Consider the following 19,475-nt stretch of genomic DNA (forward strand, 5'->3'; position numbering starts at 1 on the left):
TAAAAATGGCGTCCACCCCGGAGCGAATGCATCGCTACCCGTTGCCAGGAGCAACCACCGTGTTCCGCGCCGGTCGTCCAATGAAACTGCGTATGGTCCGGCGACACGCAGACAGACAGACACACACACAGACAGACAGACAGATTTGCGATTTTATATATATAGACTAGCAGAAGTACCCGGCGTTGCCCGGGTGAAAAATATATTTCTTAATAACCTTACATATATACACAGATGGGCTGCTACCCCTGCCCCCCCCCAGCCACGATCTCCTCGGCCGCTGTGCAGTAAAATGTACGGCCTATAGTGTGGTGGGGTGTCGAGGCCTAGTACCGTGCAGAGCCTCTGGCCTCGCCTAAATTGCCCACCCGGCAGAGGCTGGGTACTGGGGCCGTTACCCCCCCCCCCCCCCCGCGCTACAATAATACTGTCTAATCGCTATAATTTTATTATCTACCGACCCTATAATAGTAATTGCACACATTGGGGTGGGGGGGGAGTGAAGAGGACGTGAAACTTTGATGAATTTACCTCAGAGTCGCGTGTTAATGCGTGCGCATATTTTTAACGGGAATTAAAAATGGCGTCCACCCCGCAGCGAATGCGTCGCTACCCGTTGCCAGGGGCAACCGCCGTGGAAAACCAAACGGACCAATCGTGTCTCGCAAATCCCTCACATTTCGTCCAATGAAACTGCGTATGGTCCGGCGACACACAGACAGACAGACACACAGACAGACAGACAGATTTGCGATTTTATATATATAGATTCAAACCTGTTATTTTAGTACTTTAATCAAACCACCTGGAAATTGCATTATTAATCAACAATTTGTATCTTATTAAAACTTCCTCATATTTGCTTGCGTATAATCTCCCTTGGTTTAATTTATTTTGGGAATACATATGCAAGCCCTTCATTAAATATTCTGATAACATGAAAGTAATTGTTTTTTTATTACTCTATTTGCATAGGATCGAGATAGGGATCACAATATATGTCAAACAAGGGACTGTGTTGACAGATTGATACCATTATACCAAAGCACATGCAATGGTACTCGGCGTTAATATAATATCCGTTAGTACCAATCACAGGTATGGTCCATTCACGTTATGTGTGAATCTGCATACATTTAATTCTCAAAACAATTTGACCGTATTTGTATATTTCCAGATAACGTCATGGGTACTAACAGAAAGACTCAGAATAACTGGATTTTTTTTTCTATATATGGGATATTAAACATATTTCAAAGCAAGGGTTCACACCGTGGTCAACATGTTTTAAACTGGATTTAATGCTGCAATTTGTTGCAGAGTTATGAGGGTAGCCTATAATCTGCTTATGGCCTCAAACCAGACTACAGGCCATTATGTGCCATAGCCTCGTGGGAAGTTTTTTTTTCTCCCCCGAATCGCCCCAGGCTAATTCTTCATCCAAGCAAGTATTTAACATCCGCATGCACACAGGCAACAGATAAGGGTTTATTTCCTCGCCAGTTTGCAGACCCTGTGACATGCCACAAGCTGTGGGAAATCATTCTACAGTCCCAATGTATGTTCCCCACCTGCAAAGAGTGGCGATAACAAAAAAAATAACCATCTTGATTCGCTGTGTATGTGTCTGTGCATTGTTTTTTTGGCAGCTACAATAAGGTAATTTGGTTAATGGGATGGCTAAAATATACGTTTAGATATTTTTTTATCGTGGAGGATTCATTTCGTTACTTGCATTCTCCACAATGGTGCTCATGGCAAATTTGTGTTATGGATTAAATATAGCATTCAGGAACACTTTAATATAATTCCCTGCACATCTGATTAGCGTGGTTGGCTACGTACGGTGCGAAAAAAGTTCAACACACATACATTAATTCTAATCAATTGCTACCATGACCGAATTGGTTTGGAATAGCAAAAGGGTAGATCCAATAGGTGTACTTACTGGAGGATATATTCATCCGCAGAATACATCTCCATATATATAAAAGTCAAAGTTGTGATTATGTGTGTCTGTTCAACATTTTAGCGTACTTCCTGACATACAGCAAACTGGAAATTTGTCATGTGGGTACTTTCCAGACTGTACACCATGCAAAAATTATCAAAATACACTTGTTTTGGGGGGGGGGGAGCTCAATAATGCATCTATTTTTTTGCACGGCAAATGAGCTGTGACGTCAAATATGTCATGTAACCCGCGCATGTGGAAGCGTAACGCATTGTAATGTATTGGTTAGCGCGCTGCGCTACGAACCCGGCGACACGAGTTCGATTCCGGCTCACGGTCACCACCGGTGACGATTATTTGAATCGGTCCTGGGCCTCCTCTCGGTCGACTCAGCCTCAAACGAGTAACTGCTGTGGTGTGTGAACATCGCCACTGGGGAGACAAAGGCGGCCGGGCGTGGTGGATCCAAGTCCCGGGCAAAGCCGGGTAGTCCAGCTAGTATTATATATCAACAACTCATTGTGTCTCTATTCATTTCATATTGAGCCAGAATCTATCTTAATTTTGTACGTATGCTTTCATGACCAATGTGATTAATAAAAAGCGAGCAAAATGTTAACAACTTTACACGACGTTGCGTTGGAGATTGTATCCAGCATCATCAGGTGTTAACAAAAGCTCAGGTTTTACTGAGCTCGCTGCTTCAACATTATGGTTTGTTGAAAACGCAAAACTATTGGCATATTTTCCATGTGCATATTTGTCCAACTTGATTTTTTTTCTTTCGTCGTGCGGTGGAGGGTTATATATATATATATAAATAGTGACATTATACCTGCATAATCTCACCAAAAAGAAACAATAATTTATAAGAATATTCTTTATCCATGGTCTGGTCATTTGCCAAGCAAAGGGTCACATGACAAGATAAACTAAGGCTAGAAAATAACCACTGTATGTCTAAATGACATATCCTTAAATAATTAATGTTAGGATTACGCAATGCAATAAATATTAAATGTACACCTTGCTGCAGGGCCTTTCGACATGGTCAGCAATTATACATACATGTGGGAAGACTACTTATACAAATATGTTTCTCACACCTAACATAGTGTTTTCTATTCTGGTGCATCGGGCATATTACTTTTCAGATGTAAAATTGGTTAGAGAGCACAAATCCTATATATTTAATAATATAGTTGCATGGACTAATTACAATATTAACAGGATACATTCTCTTTCTTGATGATTGAGGTGCATGAAATAAACCTCAATCATCTATTCCAAAAGGGTGATGAAACGACTGGAATTGCAGACATATCGGCCTCTTGTCACATGCATATAAATAGAGATCCGTTTGAAACACAAACATGCAAATCCTAGAGGGGAACTAAACACATGAACAGGCCAGGTTTAGAAAAGGGTTTTCTAGAATGGATTACATAAGCTATTAAACTATTTTAAACTGTTTATTTTACCAGGTAAGGCCTATAGAGCTTAATTCTAGATTTTAAGCTTTCGTGACTGCAAGGAATCATATTCTTAGGTTTTTTCGGTAAAGTCACGTAGGTAAAACATCAAAATTAATGAAAATAAAATAAAATAAGACAAAAAATCACGACGTTTCGGAGGCAACACAAGTCTCCGTCATCAGGTGGGACCGTCACAGCCGAATTAGCTGCATCAAGTGAGGCAATGATTCAAGATGTAATCCCTTATAAGCAAGTTGAAGGGGGGAGGAGAGGGGGGGGAGCTCATCAGAATGTTAGTACAACTCATCGGGAGGGGGGGGGGCGGGGCCAAAAAATTGAACGACGGCTTGGACGCGGTTGCTGCTGCACACGCCAACACAATGGACAGAGAGGGGGAGGGGAGGTCTGATACACATGATAGACAAAAGAACGAAAATGCCCATGTTTATACCAATGCTGGCTGAACAATGAAGAGGGTACTGTTAAAAAACAACTGGGGATGTTAACACTCGGTAAAGTAAAGTAAAATAGTGCCTGTCAGATAAGATGGTCGAAAAAGTGTAATTAAGCCTTTTTTGCGTGGTTGATAACATCTTTCCAATGATTACTAAGTTTGTACCCATCATCACGGTTGAAATTATGTCTGTGTTTGTATATTTGTATGGCTTCGTGTACAAACCTTTGATGGTAGCCGGGAGGTTTGCAGAGAACCTTGGTCTCGGAAAAGACAATTTCATGAGAGCCCACCGAGTTGTAGCAATGATCGGCAACGGCAGAAGAATAAGTTCTGCCGTGTTTCAGATCTGACTTGTGCTCGCGGACACGATCAGAAACATGACGTTTCGTTTCTCCAATGTAGCAATTACCACAAATGCAACTCAATTTGCAGACTCCAGGATACTGTAAGTCAGGAACGACATCCTTCACAGATGGAATCAGATCACGGATTTTATGCACTGTACTGAATCGGACTTGGATCTTATGTTTGTTTAGAATTTTGGAGATCTTTTTGGTCACGCCTGCTATGTATGGTAACGTGATGGTTTTGGTCGGAGTTTCATGTGGCTGTTTCTGTGTGGTGGGAGAGACAGCTTGGCGGATAGTACGGTCAGAGTATCCGTTCATCCTGAGGGCCCGATGTACATGTCTTAATTCACCGGTCAGGTGGTGTTTGTCAGAAATGCCATGGGCTCTGTGGTATAGCGTTTTGATGAGAGCATTCTTTTGAGATGGGTGGTGGTGGGAATCCGGTTTCAAGTAGGAATCTGTGTGGGTGGCTTTCCTGTAGACAGAATGTCCCAAGGATCCGTCAGGCCTCCTCTCAAACAAAATATCCAAGAATGGTAGTTTACCGTCTTTCTCCACTTCCATGGTGAATCTGATGGATGGGTGTCTAGAATTGATGTGGTCCAAGAAGTGGTTCAATGCTGGGAGGCCATGTGGCCAGATGACGAAAGTGTCATCCACATACCTCTTCCACAGGGAAGGACGCAGGGTGGATGTCTGGATGGCGTCTGATTCAAACTTTTCCATGAACATGTTGGCTATAACTGGTGACAAAGGGGAGCCCATAGGGGTACCCTCATTCTGTTTGTAGAAGGTGCCATTCCAGGTAAAATAGGTGTTGGTGAGGCAATGCCTAACCAGCGCAGGTGCATCAGATTTCAATCCATGTTGGACTAAGTCCTCAATTATTGTTAGGGTGTCAGGTACTGGGACTTTGGTAAACAAAGATACTATATCAAAGCTGACGAGGATGTCATCAGGAGATAGTACCATGTCCTTAACCATAGAGACTATTTGGGTTGAGTTGAGTACTGCCGAAGAGGTCTTGCCTGTGAAAGGGAGCAGAGTATCTGATAGAAAACGGGCTAGTTTGTACGTAGGAGAGTTTATCGTCGACACAATGGGTCGTAGCGGGGTGCCTTCCTTATGGATTTTGGGAAGACCATAGAGTCTGGGAGGTCTTGCCGCTGATGGTTTTAGAGAGGGACGTTTGCTTGGTTCGATTATGGAAGTCGAACTCGTGATGATACTGTTGGTTTTCGTCGTTAGGCTTTTAGTGGGATCGTTTTTAATTTTGGAGTAACTCCCATCATTAAGAAGGTCCAGGATTTTGTTGTTGTATGAATCTTTATCCATGATGACCGTGGCATTGCCCTTGTCTGCCGAGAGGATGACTATATCATCTCTCTTTTTTAGGTCCGCGAGTTCAGAGCGTTCGTTTTTGCTGATGTTACTAGTGGGTTTCTTAGCATTCTTAAGAATAGTAGCTATTTCAGCTCTTGCTACATCCGCATGGATGTGTACTATGCCTCTGAGGGCTACATCAATCTGAGAAATCATATCCTCTACTGGTATATATTTAGGGGTGACGGCGAAATTTAGTCCTTTGGCCAGTACCGTTTTTAGAGTGTCAGAAATCGGGATGTTACTCTGATTAATCACGGTCTTGTTAACATCCAGCTTTGCGATGTGTGGCTCTGGTTTCTTCTTAGATAGGAGGTTGAATTTAGAAATCAGGTTAGCTTTGCATTTGGCTGACATTTAGTCAGCAGAAGCAGAAGTCATGTTATCAACGTGGTTCCAATCAGAAGGTGACATTTTTTGTGTTAACATTAAATGTGTTTGTAAGAAAGTCTTGTCTAAATTATCGAGTTCAGATCGGAGTAACCTTATTCTCTCCGAGATTAGTGATAGGCTAGCTTTAAATAAGATCTGTTTGGAGTTCGGTGAGGACACAGCAGCGGATGTGAGTGTGAAAGCGATGGGTATTACCTTGTTATCTCGGCATCTCTTGAGGAAGGCCAGCGTCTCGAGAAGCTGTGACTTTTTTTTCAGAAGCGAACTGACCTCAAATTATATCTCAACGAAGTGGCTTATAATGTGGAAATGTATATCAGCCAAAGACTGTACTCTCAACGCATGTTTTAAAATGTGCAGGGAAAAACCGGTAGACTCAGAGAGATATCCACACGACCACAAGGAGAACATGCAACATCCAAATATACAGGCGTCAGGGTCGGGATGAAACCCACAAACTCCTGTATACCAGGCAAGGTAGTTAACATCTCACCACGGCGCCTTATTGGGAAACATAGACTAAATTTGAATGAATAAAGGAACAAGATACGTATTAGAAGGGGAGTCAGACAAGGAGACACTCAGCTACGTTATCCACATCAACGTTAGAAGATATTCTCCAAACGTTGAATTGGAAAAGAAAAGAAAAAATGATAATCATCAGAGATTTTCTGATTACATTCCCATTATGAACGACAGGGAATGATTTAAGAACTCGGTAAAAATTAGCAAAGTTAGGCTCCAAATTAAAATGAGCAGAACAAATGTGACCGACAAGTTAGCTAAATGACTGAAAATGTCTGTTGGAGGAACACAGCTGAGCAACATCTCAGTTGTAGGGAACAAAAAATATTTTACGGAAGGAATGCTGCTGCCTCACCAACAATAAGGCAATACAAACTCCTTGCTATTTTTCATACAGTTAATCTCAAGGAGCAAATTCTTCCTTCAGTTTCCAGCTGGTATTTTGTAGTTGCGTAAGTAATTGTAGATTTGTAGATCTGTATTGTGCACATAAATCGCTTGAGGATATAATGTTAACCCACTGATATACACTGGTGGCAACACACACGAATTAACCGATTACAAAAATACAATATTAATTTTGGCAAGTGACAACTTTGAATTTGGGAAACGATATTGGTCTACACAATGCTATCCTGTTGATAAATTATTTCATGAGACCTTAAACGTGACTTTATCACTGCAAAACTGATATGCCTATATATTAAAAAAAACTGTCTTTTGCTGAAAAATGCACAACCACTAATCGACTTGGACATCTATTCCAATAATCAAGTCACAGTGTCCCCCTGTTCAAAGAGGCTAAGGGGTAGAATTCATGATTATCGGCAGCCCTGAGTCAGTGGTGGACTTTATGTATTCCTATGGTGGGGGCCAGTCTATCCATAGTATTATCGCCATGGTTACAAAATGGAATATATAATGTTTGTGTTCTAGTTCTGCTATATTCATACCTCTAAGCGACTTGTCAAAAACCAGTGTTTGGTAGGATGGTAGATACGGTTAACTCTCAGTTATCCAGGTTGTGGGTTAACTCTGCTCGCAAAAAAAATGGTATGTTAATGTGCATGCTGGTTTAATCACGAGCTGCTTCTCAGCCGTTTGATGATGGTCAGTGACCGGGTGCCCTCATAACCAAAAAAACATGTTGGCATGTAATCTGATTGCTATATAAAAACAGACGTCTTCTACATCTTCACACCTGCTATGCATAGATAAACAATGCAATTGTTTTAAAACAACGATGTACGTATGTTTTGTGCTTTTTACAGGTCAACCCTCCCACTAATTAATTTACCTGTAATAATTATTCCAGGTAAATTAATAATCAACACTTGAATCTATTTGGCATATGTCTTTAAATTCCCTCATGAGAAGCAGTAGATTATGCAATGACAATGAACTTTAATAACAGAAAATGAATAAGTAATTATGCAAAGCAAATAAAATAAGCAATTAACACAATCTATGAAATTACATGACATATACTTGTACATTGTATTATGTACTTATTTACATAATTATTTTCACACACATCCATATGCTACACAGTGGTAAATGGATCAGTTAATAGTGCACCTTGCGGCTCTGCTATATTGTGTCACCAAAGGGCCCCAGGGCTATGGCGCTTGGCTAACTCCAGCTCAGGTCACAAGCACTCAAATTGGGATTCAGCGATATCATTAACTACTGTGTTGGCAAAATTAGCACTTCATCGACTGTTTAATGCAGAAAAGGCGTTTGTACTCATCTTGAAATGTGCCATACGTGTGTGATCATAACACAACGGAAGCTAACATCCAAATATGTGCCAAAATATAATGAATGCTGTAGGTGGCAAATCTTGCTATGGTTCAACATGGGATTGTACACATTGCGTCTCTTCAGTACAGTGGTAGAGTGTAATTTTCTATTTTTCTATTTTTTTTATTTTACCAGGTAAGACCCACTGAGCTATATAGCTCTTTATTCAGAGGTGATCTGGCCACAAATAACAACTCAACAAAGTGGCTTATAACGCGGAAATGTATAGCAAGCAAATACTCTAAACGCATGTTGATTCTAAATTAGAAGGAAAACCCCGGAGGACCCGGAGAAAACTATACACGACCACGAAAGAGAGACATGCAAACTCCAAATATACAGGTGTCAAGGTCGGGATCGAACCCACAACCTCCAGAATGTATTCGGATGACGATAGTATCCTGTCATGTATGTGTAATAATCCTTCAGAAGACGGCTTCGGAATCAGTCCTTTTATTTCCCCTCCACAATACACTTTGCTCACTCACTCTCCGTTGCTGGCAGACAACGGAGAGAGGACAGACTACGCACTAAGTCCCCACCGCGCACGTGGCAACCCGAGCCCCCGTCCGCGCGTGACCCTGCTTTTGTCAGTTTCAGTCTGCTCCCGATCGTTCTCTCTCACTCGCTCTTAATACCTTCGTCACGTGGTTCCCCCAGCCAATCGTTCATGGACAGCTTCGACCATTCTCGATGGTTCCCTGTCAATCCCGGGACCACGCCCCTCATCCGGCTCCCCATTAGCTGGGGCCCCGAATGGCTAGGCCAATCACTCCTGATGACCTGTCGTGATGACGCATGGGCCATGGTCCCTATCTCAACCCTTATTGGCTACAAGCAGGACCGGCAAGCCAATCCCCACGTGAACCCTCTATGGCTGTTATTACATCACTCCCCCCCCGGTGAAAAAATGTAGCCATCTCGGCTGGGAAAAGGGTGAAGAACCAATTCCGCACCATCTTATTAGGGCACCAAGGTGCGTTTAACAATTTGAGGGTGAACCGGCGTTCCCGCGCCTAACAACATGTAAAACAGTCACCCATAATAATTATAAAAAAAAAATCACAACATACATTAGGGTGCCCCTGCAGCGCGGTAACGACAGGGAATCAGCGAACGATCAAACGTTAACGAAACGGAAGAGATTTCGACCGCGTACGCGACGCGGGACCCTCTCCGCTCCCAGCGCAAGGTCGCTTTGCTTCCGGATGGACAGGAGGTGGCAGGCTCGAAGAAGAAGTCGGTTGTTGGTGCTTGGTCACGTCCAGGGCGGGCCCCGTTGGAGGGGGGGCAGCGGGGGCTTCCTCAGCCCTCAGAACCTGTTCATCTGCAGGAGGCACAACACAGGCCCCCCTGGGATCAACGGGCGTGTCAAGCGGCGCAGTCGGCCCAGCAGAACCCGGCAGGTCAGCTATTGGGGATGAAGGACCGACATGCGCGTCAACATAGAGTTTAAGTCGCAAGGAATGAACATACCACCGACGTTTGCCGTATTGAACGCGGATACTTTGCGAGTTCCGAACATCTACGAGCGTCACAGGCCTCCGCCATGGCCTGTGCAGTTTAGGGGATGTGCCCGCCGGTACCTGGGGGCAGTGGAGCCACGCCAGGTCTCCCACTGACCAAGGCATGCGAGTATGCGATCGACGCGCGTACCGTTCGTTCCTTGCCTGAGCACGGGCCGTCGCACACCGGGCAGCCTCTCGCGCTTCCGTTACTCGTTCAAGCGAGTCACGCACGTGGTCAGGCAGGGAGCAGGATGGTTGTTTACTCGGCGTACCCAGTTGCACATCGATGGGTGGAACATTTTCACGGCCATACATAAAAAAAAACGGTGAGTATCCCGTGGACGTGTGCGGAACCATGCGGTATGCCGCCAAGACGCCTGGTATGTGCAAGTCCCAATCGGTTTGCTTTTCACTGACCGTGTGACAAAGCATAGCGGAAAGGGTACGGTTGAATCGTTCCACCATACCATCTGTTTGTGGATGGTATGGGGAGGTGCGAACTTTCTTTGTACCTAGCGCGTCACAAACTTCCCTATGCAATTTAGAGGAGAAATTCCGGCCTTGATCTGTGAGCAGCCTTTCAGGTGCCCCCTTGTCCATGACATACCCGTTCAAGAAAGCATCGGTGATGGACGCTGCCGTTTGGTCGGGCAGAGGCCAGGCCATCGGCCATCGAGAAAAATATTCCACCCCGACCAGAAGGTATTTATTGCCCCTAGCCGACGGGGGAAACGGCCCCAGAATGTCGAGAGCCACTAATTCGTTGATTCGGGACACTTCAATGGAACGCAACGGTGGTACATAGTGGTTCCGAAGCGGCTTCCTTTTCGCACAGTCATGGCACGAGCGGACAAAATCATTGATGTCCGCCGTCATACCGGCCCAGAAAAAATCCTTTTGCATCGCGGCCAGTCTTTTGGACGCCGAGGTGCATCAACTTATCAGCGTGCAGAGCACGGAGCAGGTCGTAGCGAAGCGAAGTAGGCACCACCAAGCGTGGTCGGTCTGACACCCCGTCGGTACACATTAGCAATCCCGACTTACCCCGGAACATCTGCCACTTCCAGCCCGCCAATTGCGATTTCTGTTTCCCAACCAATTTACGTAGCGGAGACAGCGAGGCATCGGCTTCCTGCTCGCGCAACCAGACCGCGTGCGGCAGCCGTAAGGTATCATCGGTGTCCACCGACACCTGCTGGTCCTCCTCTTTCGCTTTCGCCCCTGCGTCGTCCTCATTCGCTATCGCCCCCATAACCGGGCAGGGCGACGTGGGCGGTGCGGCGCAGCGGTGCGTGCCCGTCAGGCAAGTGCACGGAGGAACGGGCGGCAGCCTTGAGTGCACATCAGCGTTTGCATGACAGGCCCCCTTTCGGTACGTTATATCGAACGAAAATTCCTGTAACGATTCCAACCACCGGGCCAATTGGCCTGACGGCTGATCCAATTTGAGGGAATATTGCAAAGCCGCATGATCAGTGCGGACCAGGAATTTCCGTCCATACAGGTACGGTCGGTACAATCGAACAAAATGGACAATTGCCAAAAGTTCCCGCATTGTCACGCAATATCGCGTTTCCGCAGGGGACAGAACCCTGCTGCCATACGCCACCACCCTCTCAACCCCGTCAATATGTTGCGACAAAACGGCCCCAATGCCGATATCACTAGCATCCGTATCAAGGATGAACGGCTGTGAAAAATCTGGGTAATCCAACGTAGGCGCCGTGGCGAGGTGGTCCCGAAGTGCCATAAAGGAACTTTCTTCCTCCGCCCCCCATTTAAACCTTTGATTTTTGCCAGTCAGAACGTGTAATGGTTTTGCCAACGTCGCAAAGTTCTTAACGAAGCGGCGATAATAGGAAGCGAATCCAATAAACCGCCGAACATCACCCACTGAAGTGGGTGTGGGCCACTCACGTACACACGTCGTTTTCAGAGGGTCAGTGGATACACCGTCCGAACTGACAATATGACCCAGGTAACAGATGGAGTGTTGCAGGAGGTGGCATTTCCTCCGTTTAAACTTAAGGTCAGCCGCACGCATTCTTTGAAAAACTGTCTCAAGGCGTTGGAGATGTTCCTCGAACGTGCGGCTAAAGACAATTATATCGTCTAGATATATGAGGCACGTTTCCCACTGCAGTCCCGCCAACACCAATTCCATGAGCCGCTGAAACGTGGCCGGAGCCGCGTTCAGGCCCATGGGCAACCGATTAAATTCAAAGAGGCCTTGCGGCGTGCGGAATGTCGTTTTGGGTTTTGACTCGTCATCGAGGGGAAGCTGCCAGAAGCCCGAGGACAGGTCAAGGGTGGAAAAGAATTTAGCACCCGATAAAGCATCCAATGAGTCATCCATCCTCGGTAAGGGGTACGCGTCCGCTACCGAGATTTTGTTCAACCGGCGGAAATCAATGCAAAACCTCGTACCACCATCTTTTTTCTTAATCAAAACGACGGGCGCGCCCCAAGGACTATTGGATGGCGAGATAATATCCGCCGCCAGCAATTAATCTACCGCCCCACGCACGTGTTCCCTTTCCGCCGGGCTCATGCGGTGAGGGTGAATACAGACAGGCGGCGACGCACCGGTTTCAATATGGTGCGACAAAAGCGATGTGCGTCCGAGGTCCAAATCATTTCTGCTGAACACATCAGCGTACTGCAGCAACAGCGAACGCAAGGCGTTCCTATGTTCATTTGACAAGGAAGAATTCTCTCTGCATAAATCCGTGATCCAGCGTTCTTGTGAACGATCATGCGGAGGCCCATTCGCGGGCATCCGAGCGCGCGGCGGTTTTTCACAAGAGGCGAAATCGGTAGTGGCGTGAGCCAGCACCGATCCCTCCGGAACAACAACGCGATCAGGTCCCCCATTCAAGACCTGTATGAAAGGTGCCTGACCTGGGCGCACGATCGTTTGTGCCGCCGCCAAAGAAAAAGATTTCGATACGGAATTCGATGGGGATAATAGCACGCCTTTCGCACCCCTTCCCATTTGAAGTGGTTTTCGGTAACGTAGCGGAATGAGCATTTGCGCTCCCAATGGAACCTCCACCGTAGCCGCAACTACAGCAGTAACTGCGTTACCTGTAGGCGCCTTGGCCAGCAGGGAAGGCAGGAACGCCATCCTACGACCCCCCGGCATTTCCAAACAGTCCTGGTCGACCCGTATTCGCAACGGCATCCGGCGCAGGAAATCCGTACCCAACAAGCATGGAACAGCTAGCGAGCGAGAAATTAACACAGGTCCTGCGGCGGTAATATTTCCGATAGCGATGCTCACATCCACCTGTCCGCAGATACCCATGCTCCCCCCATTGGCGGCAACACACGCATCATTAACCTTGCGTATTCTCGACGCAGGAATGGACAACAAATGAAAAATTACATCCGAAATGATGGTAGCCGATGCGCCAGTGTCCACCAAGATACGGACGTCAACGCCGTCGATGGTACCACGTACTGTCGACGAGCCCGACGCCGCAGCCACAATCCTGCGAGCCAATTTCTTCCACTGTGTAGCAGAGTGTAAGAATGAGTGCGAGTGGATGAGTGATGTGACACGACCTGCCGGGTGTCCGATTTGTGCCGACTCGCCCGAGGTTGTTGCAGCTCCGCGGCAGGTAGAGGAGATGGAGGTCCCCTTGGCGGAGGAGGCGACAGCAGAGGTCGGCAGCGGCAGTCACGGGCGAAGTGGCCCCGTCTGCCGCACTTAAAACACGCGGCCGACGTCGGCCGGTGGTCGGACGACCCGGCCCTCGCACGCGGTCGGCCCGTGTAGTCGCCCCACTGGTCGCGCAGCCGCCGGCCCGGAATCCTATGCGGGACAGCAGCAGCCAGCATGTCGTCGTCGCCCGAGTCGTCGGAGCAGTGGACAACCAGTCGCGGAGACCACCCCAGAGGCGGTCCGTCGATCTCGGGTTTCCCCGTCCACGCCGCCATCTGGTCCCACCGCTTGATATTAAACTTAGCGTCCAGGCAGCGCGCCACCCACCGCGATGAAAGCGGTTCATGGCCGCACACTGGTAGAGAGATGTTGAGCTCCTGAGACAACTCCAGCATGCGGGAAAGGATGAGTGGATCCAAATGCTCGGCCGTTGCGTCGGGGTAGGCGGCCATGGCCATCGCCATCAACGCCCCCCGATAGGCCAACGGCGATTCCTCCGGTGCCCGGCGACGCGACATCAATTTTCTGGTGGCCGATGTCGGCGGGTCGTAAAATTCCGCCATCTCTGTGAATGCATCCCGCAGTGTCTTCTTCTTGGACGCCGGGATGGAGCGGAAGACTCCCAGAGACACATCATCGAGCAGCGTAGGTAGCGCTCCCAGCGCTTCTTCCTCCGTCCAGTTGACAGATCTAAAAGCTGACTCGAAGCGCCACGTAAAAGCACTCCAATCGCCCCCGGCGATAAATTATTTTATTTGTGGAAGGCGATATCCGCGGTGGCAGGCGCGTACCGCGGGCGTCTCCGGCCGCCGTTCCCGCTCTCCGCTCGGTGCAGACAAAATGGCGTCCGGTGGCCGCATGGTGGTAGGCGCGCCCAAAATGGCGGCCGACGACTCCGGCGCAGCCGCCCCACCCAAGACGACGGCGTCCTCCCGCGTGGCAGGAGCAATGGCGGGTCCCGCTTCCATAGCAGGACCCCTTCCCGCGGCTTCCAGCTGATCGGCAATCTGGCGACCCACGGCTGGTGAGGACGCCACCGCGGTCACCAGGCTTAGCAAAATTGCGCGCAACGACTCAATCTGCTCCGCCATCAGCCGCCATTCGTCTCTCGGTCCTGCGGTGGTCGCATCCTCCCCCGGTCGACGCTGAGAGGCGTCGAGGCGAGCGTCGTCAGCCAGCGGCACCGGGGCTGTAGCTCCCAACAGCTCATCTTCATCCGTCTCGACCTCTTCCTCCGACAGAGGCACGGGCAGGTTCTTTTTTCTGAGGTGCTTAGACATCTTGACGATCGTCCAAACAGTCTCAGAATTACTTCTGACACCAGTGTAATAATCCTTCAGGAGACGGCTTCGGAATCAGTCCTTTTATTTCCACTCCACAATACACTTTGCTCACTCACTCTCCGTTGCTGGCAGACAACGTAGAGAGGACAGACTACGCACTAAGTCCCCACCGCGCACGTGGCAACCCAAGCCCCCGTCCGCGCGTGACCCTGCTCTTGTCAGTTTCAGTCTGCTCCCGATCGTTCTCTCTCACTCGCTCTTAATACCTTCGTCACGTGGTTCCCCCAGCCAATCGTTCATGGACAGCTTCGACCATTCTCGATGGTTCCCTGTCAATCCCGGGACCACGCCCCTCATCCGGCTCCCCATTAGCTGGGGCCCCGAATGGCTAGGCCAATCACTCCTGATGACCTGTCGTGATGACGCATGGGCATGGTCCCTATCTCAACCCTTATTGGCTACAAGCAGGACCGGCAAGCCAATCCCCACGTGAACCCTCTATGGCTGTTATTACATATGTATGCTTAGTCATCGACTTACGAACCAATTAGTTCCTGAGACCCGTTCGTAAGTCGAACTGTTCATAAGTCGGAACACAATAATGCACCGTATTTAAATGCCCATATGGTCAGTGTCATGAAATTTGTTTCGGTTCAACAAAAGGGAAGCAAAGCTTTATACTTAAGAAGAAATATTGTACATTTGCATTTAATACTGTTAAACAATACTGTATAGTAGATAAAACGTAGAATAAAGTAACATGAATATAAAAAGTTGTATTTTCAATTACCTTGAGTCCTTGTTTGTCGGAAGGGGGGCAATGAGTCACCACAATTGCACACACACGGGGTAAGCATGCACACACACACAGCCACACACACGGGAGCATGTTCACACACACACAAAGACAAAGACACATCCCAACGACAACGATCCCCCGTGTAGCCTTAACAGGCTATTTGGGCAAATGCTGTTAACAAGCAGCGCCAACGAGGGAGTGAGTGGCCAACGCCACTCCCGGTTGCCTTTGTTTCCCCAGTGGCGATGTTTACACACCGCACGAGGTACATATAATCGTCACTAGTATTGGCCGGGAGCAAGACTCAAACTCGAGTCGCCACTTTTGTAGCGAACCGCTACACTACCGGTCCCCACACACTCACTTTCACACACAAAGACAAATAACCCCCGTATATCCTTAACAAACTGTTGTGGCAAGTGTTGTTAGCGAGCACCTATGAAGGCCGGAACGGTACACGAGGGGGTGGGTGGCCAGCACCACGCCCGACCGCCTTTGTTTTCCCAATAGCGATGTTTTTACACACCTCACCAGGTACTCATTTGAGGCTGAGTCGACCTAGCGGAGGCCCAAAACCGGTTCAGATAATCGTCACTGGGTCGCCGCTTTTGTAGCGCAGCGCGCTTAACCCCTGCACTACCGCTCCCCAACCACACTCACTGTCACACACATGCGCGCACACAAACACACACAACACTCCCAACGCGAGGTCGACTCATTACATCTTGCGGAGGAGCGGTCCTCAGGAACAAAACTGTTCAGTTTGCAAGTGCGAGTTCGAATTTTAAGTCAATGTTATTATTTTTGTACGTCATGGAAGCTGGTTCGTAGGTGCGGATTTTCGTAAGTCGAGGACTGCCTGCATTCTGTAACGTATGCATCATTGTAATGTATTTGGATGAGGATCATGTTTCGTTATTATCTGGAATGTTTTGCGTATTGTTTCATCAACCTCTCTGTGTGTTGGTGTAGGGCTCTTAAGATCACTGCAAATGCCCGTCATGCTTTTTTCTTCATAACCTAGCAACAAACTAAAGGAATATAAAAAAAATCAACATTTTAACCTAATTTGCTAAATGTATCATGAGCTAAACGTGTATTGCTTTATTATTATATTAAAACATACCGACGTTCTCCACGAAAAGCAAATCTTCGTCCATTCGTTTTTGCTGATAATTTTGCCAGACGGAGTGGGTGGAGCACCAATGCACACTGACCCCAGCAGCAAATGACCAGTTCGGGGAGAAGCATTCTGCATTGGGCGAGCTCTCACATCACGGGCACTCTCCCCGCCCATCGTCTGAGCTATATAATCAGGCAGCAATACGTCTCACACGTGCACACACTTCATCATCATCATCATCAGCAGCCACTGCTGGACGATAGCCACCTTATGCCATTGCCATCCTTTACGGTTTTGCAATGCCACAATCCATCACCCTCCGGCACACAAGGTGATCTCATCACTCCTGCGTCTGCTGTGGCCATCCTCACATTGGAAAATGTGTGTGTGTGTGTTACGGCTCAGTCCGGCAAAAACAACCCCTTACCTCCTCGTGGTGCCGGACGGGCAACGCTGTCGTGGGCGGTGCTGTGGGGGGAGGGCCAATTCGGATTGACCTTTCCCCTCATGCCGTTAGTGACCACCACAGCGGCCAAATGGGGGCTCTGGACGGGTGCAAGGGGCTGGTAACCCCTCCACCTTCAATTAATTACCACTAAACTACGATGGAAATGTTTTATTAATAGGCTTGTGCCAGAGGCCCCGGGGGGACAGGCGTCTATGACGTCTCTGGCCAAACCCCATTTGGAGGAGCCAGGAGACTGAATCCTTACCCTCGGGGCTCCTCCAGAAGCAACAAAAAACACTACATGTGGCCACATGGAATGTTCGAACGCTCACTGCGGAGGAGAGGCTGCCACTCCTCTGCCGTGAGCTGGACCGGTACCACCTGGATCTCTGTGGTATTCAGGAGGTCCGGCGGACTGGCTCTGGGTCCTGCCACCATGAGGGGTGCACAGTCCTCTTCTCAGGGCAGGAGACTGCCAAACAACAGGGAGTGGCTCTTCTTCTGATCAAAAGAATGAAGGGACCGTGGGAGTGTGGCGGTGAGGTGTGGGAAGCTGTAAGCTCCAGGCTACTTTGGGCTCACTTTCCCATCAACCAGAGGCGACGAGTGGTGGTCGTGCTTATTTATGCCCCCACTGAAGATGAACATCCGTGGAGGGACGCAGGCAAGGCCGATGAGTCAGATGCCTTCTAAGGCCTCCTGTCAAAGGTGCTAGCTAAAGTGGCCCCTCGGGATAGAGTCATCTTGTTGGTTGACTTCAATGCCCAAGTTGGTCATGATGCTGGCACCTGGTCTGGAGTGATTGGAAGGCATGGGCCAGATCAGCTCAATAATAACGGCAGGAGGCTGCTAGATTTTTGTGCAGCCCATGAGCTTGTAATTACCAACACGCTGTTCCGGCATCGGCGCATCCACGCAACATCATGGATGCAGGCCGGGTCCAAGCAAGAACATCTGCTGGACTACATAGTGACAAACAGCGGATGCGGGCCCATGTCCTTGACACCAGGACCTACCATGGAGCTGATCTGCCGACTGACCATCGACTTGTCATCTGTAAGATGCACCTGACATTCTTCCACTCCAGTGGTGGGTGTACACCCAGGACCCCATTCAAACCCTAAGTGGCATGGTCTCAGCTAGCTGATGAAAGTTGCAAGCGAGAATTTAATAATCGCTTGTGGCTGGAGTTGGCATCGTCCCCCACTCCTCCTGATCTCGAGGGGAAATGGGCGAGGTTTAGGACTGTGGCTCATGCAGCTGCAATGGCTGCTTTGGGTACACGGACCAGACCTCCCCAGAGACTCTGGGTGACAGAGGAGGTGTTCAAGCTGGCTGAGAAAAAGCGACAGGCCAACTCTCATCGGCTACAGCATCCCACGTCGGAGAATGAGGAGGCTTACCGCAGCCTTTGCTCGGAGGTTCGGAGAGCCGTGAGGCGCTGCAAGGATGGGTGGTGGTCGTGGGTTGCTGAGGAGATGGAGTCTGCCTCAATGGCCCGCGATCACAAATCCCTATTTAACTCCATAAAAAGTAACCTGCAGGGCCGCACCTATTACCATCATGAGCGGAAAGAACGGTGATCCAATCTCTGACCCCCAGGAACAGGTTGGCAGATTTTCTGAGCATTTTTGTGAGGTCCTGAGGGAGGGGACATCCCTCAGCCTGGATAACAACGTGGGACAAAGTGGGGATGACCCTGCTGAGGCTGCGGTGCCTCAAATATTGGAATAAGTCACCCCCTGTGAGTGACTGGCTGAGGTGCCATCTGTTGAGACCAGGAAAGGCACCAGGCAGAGATGATCTCCCAAGTGAAATGCTGAGGGAGGGTGGTGTTTGTGCACAGACTGCCTTACATGACATGATAACAACAGTCTGGACCAATGGACGGGTTCCGCAGAATTGGAAGGATGTCCTGGTGGTCCCCCTATTTAAGACAGGGGACCACACAGACTGTAACAACTACAGGGGCATCTCACTCCTCAGTGTGCCGGGAAAGGTCCTGGCAAGGATTATTCAAAATTGCCTTGCTAGGCATGCTGAGGAAAGGCTTGCGGAGCCCCAATGCGGTTTCAGGAAAGGAGCGGGCCTGCACAGATGCCATATTTTCTGTCCATCTGCTACAGCAGAGGTGAAGGGAATTCCAACGAGACCTACATCTCTGCTTTATTGACCTGGTCAAGGCCTATGCTACCATCAGTAGGCCTGGCCTCTGGGTTGTTCTTCGTGCTTTCAGAATCCCTGACCCTCTGCTCACGATCATTAAGGACCTTCATGATGGTGAGCGGGCCCAGGTAAAACGTGGCC

At 48.5% G+C, this 19,475-nt stretch overlaps 1 protein-coding gene across 1 annotated transcript; it reads right to left on the bottom strand.

Moving 5' to 3' along the window:
* Positions 1–9,427: 9,427 nt before the first annotated feature.
* LOC144722256 (uncharacterized) lies at positions 9,428–13,790 on the bottom strand. The gene is made up of 2 exons (XM_078600349.1): positions 13,416–13,790; positions 9,428–9,667 (listed from the first exon to the last, which is right to left on the bottom strand). The coding sequence occupies exons 1-2, from the start codon at positions 13,788–13,790 to the stop codon at positions 9,653–9,655; spliced, it is 390 nt and encodes a 129-aa protein (XP_078456475.1). The 3' UTR covers positions 9,428–9,652.
* Positions 13,791–19,475: the final 5,685 nt, after the last annotated feature.

The sequence above is a fragment of the Lampetra planeri genome, chromosome 14 (assembly GCF_965212315.1).
Source record: "Lampetra planeri chromosome 14, kcLamPlan1.2.h2, whole genome shotgun sequence".
In the NCBI taxonomy this organism is placed as follows: Eukaryota; Metazoa; Chordata; class Hyperoartia; order Petromyzontiformes; family Petromyzontidae; genus Lampetra; species Lampetra planeri.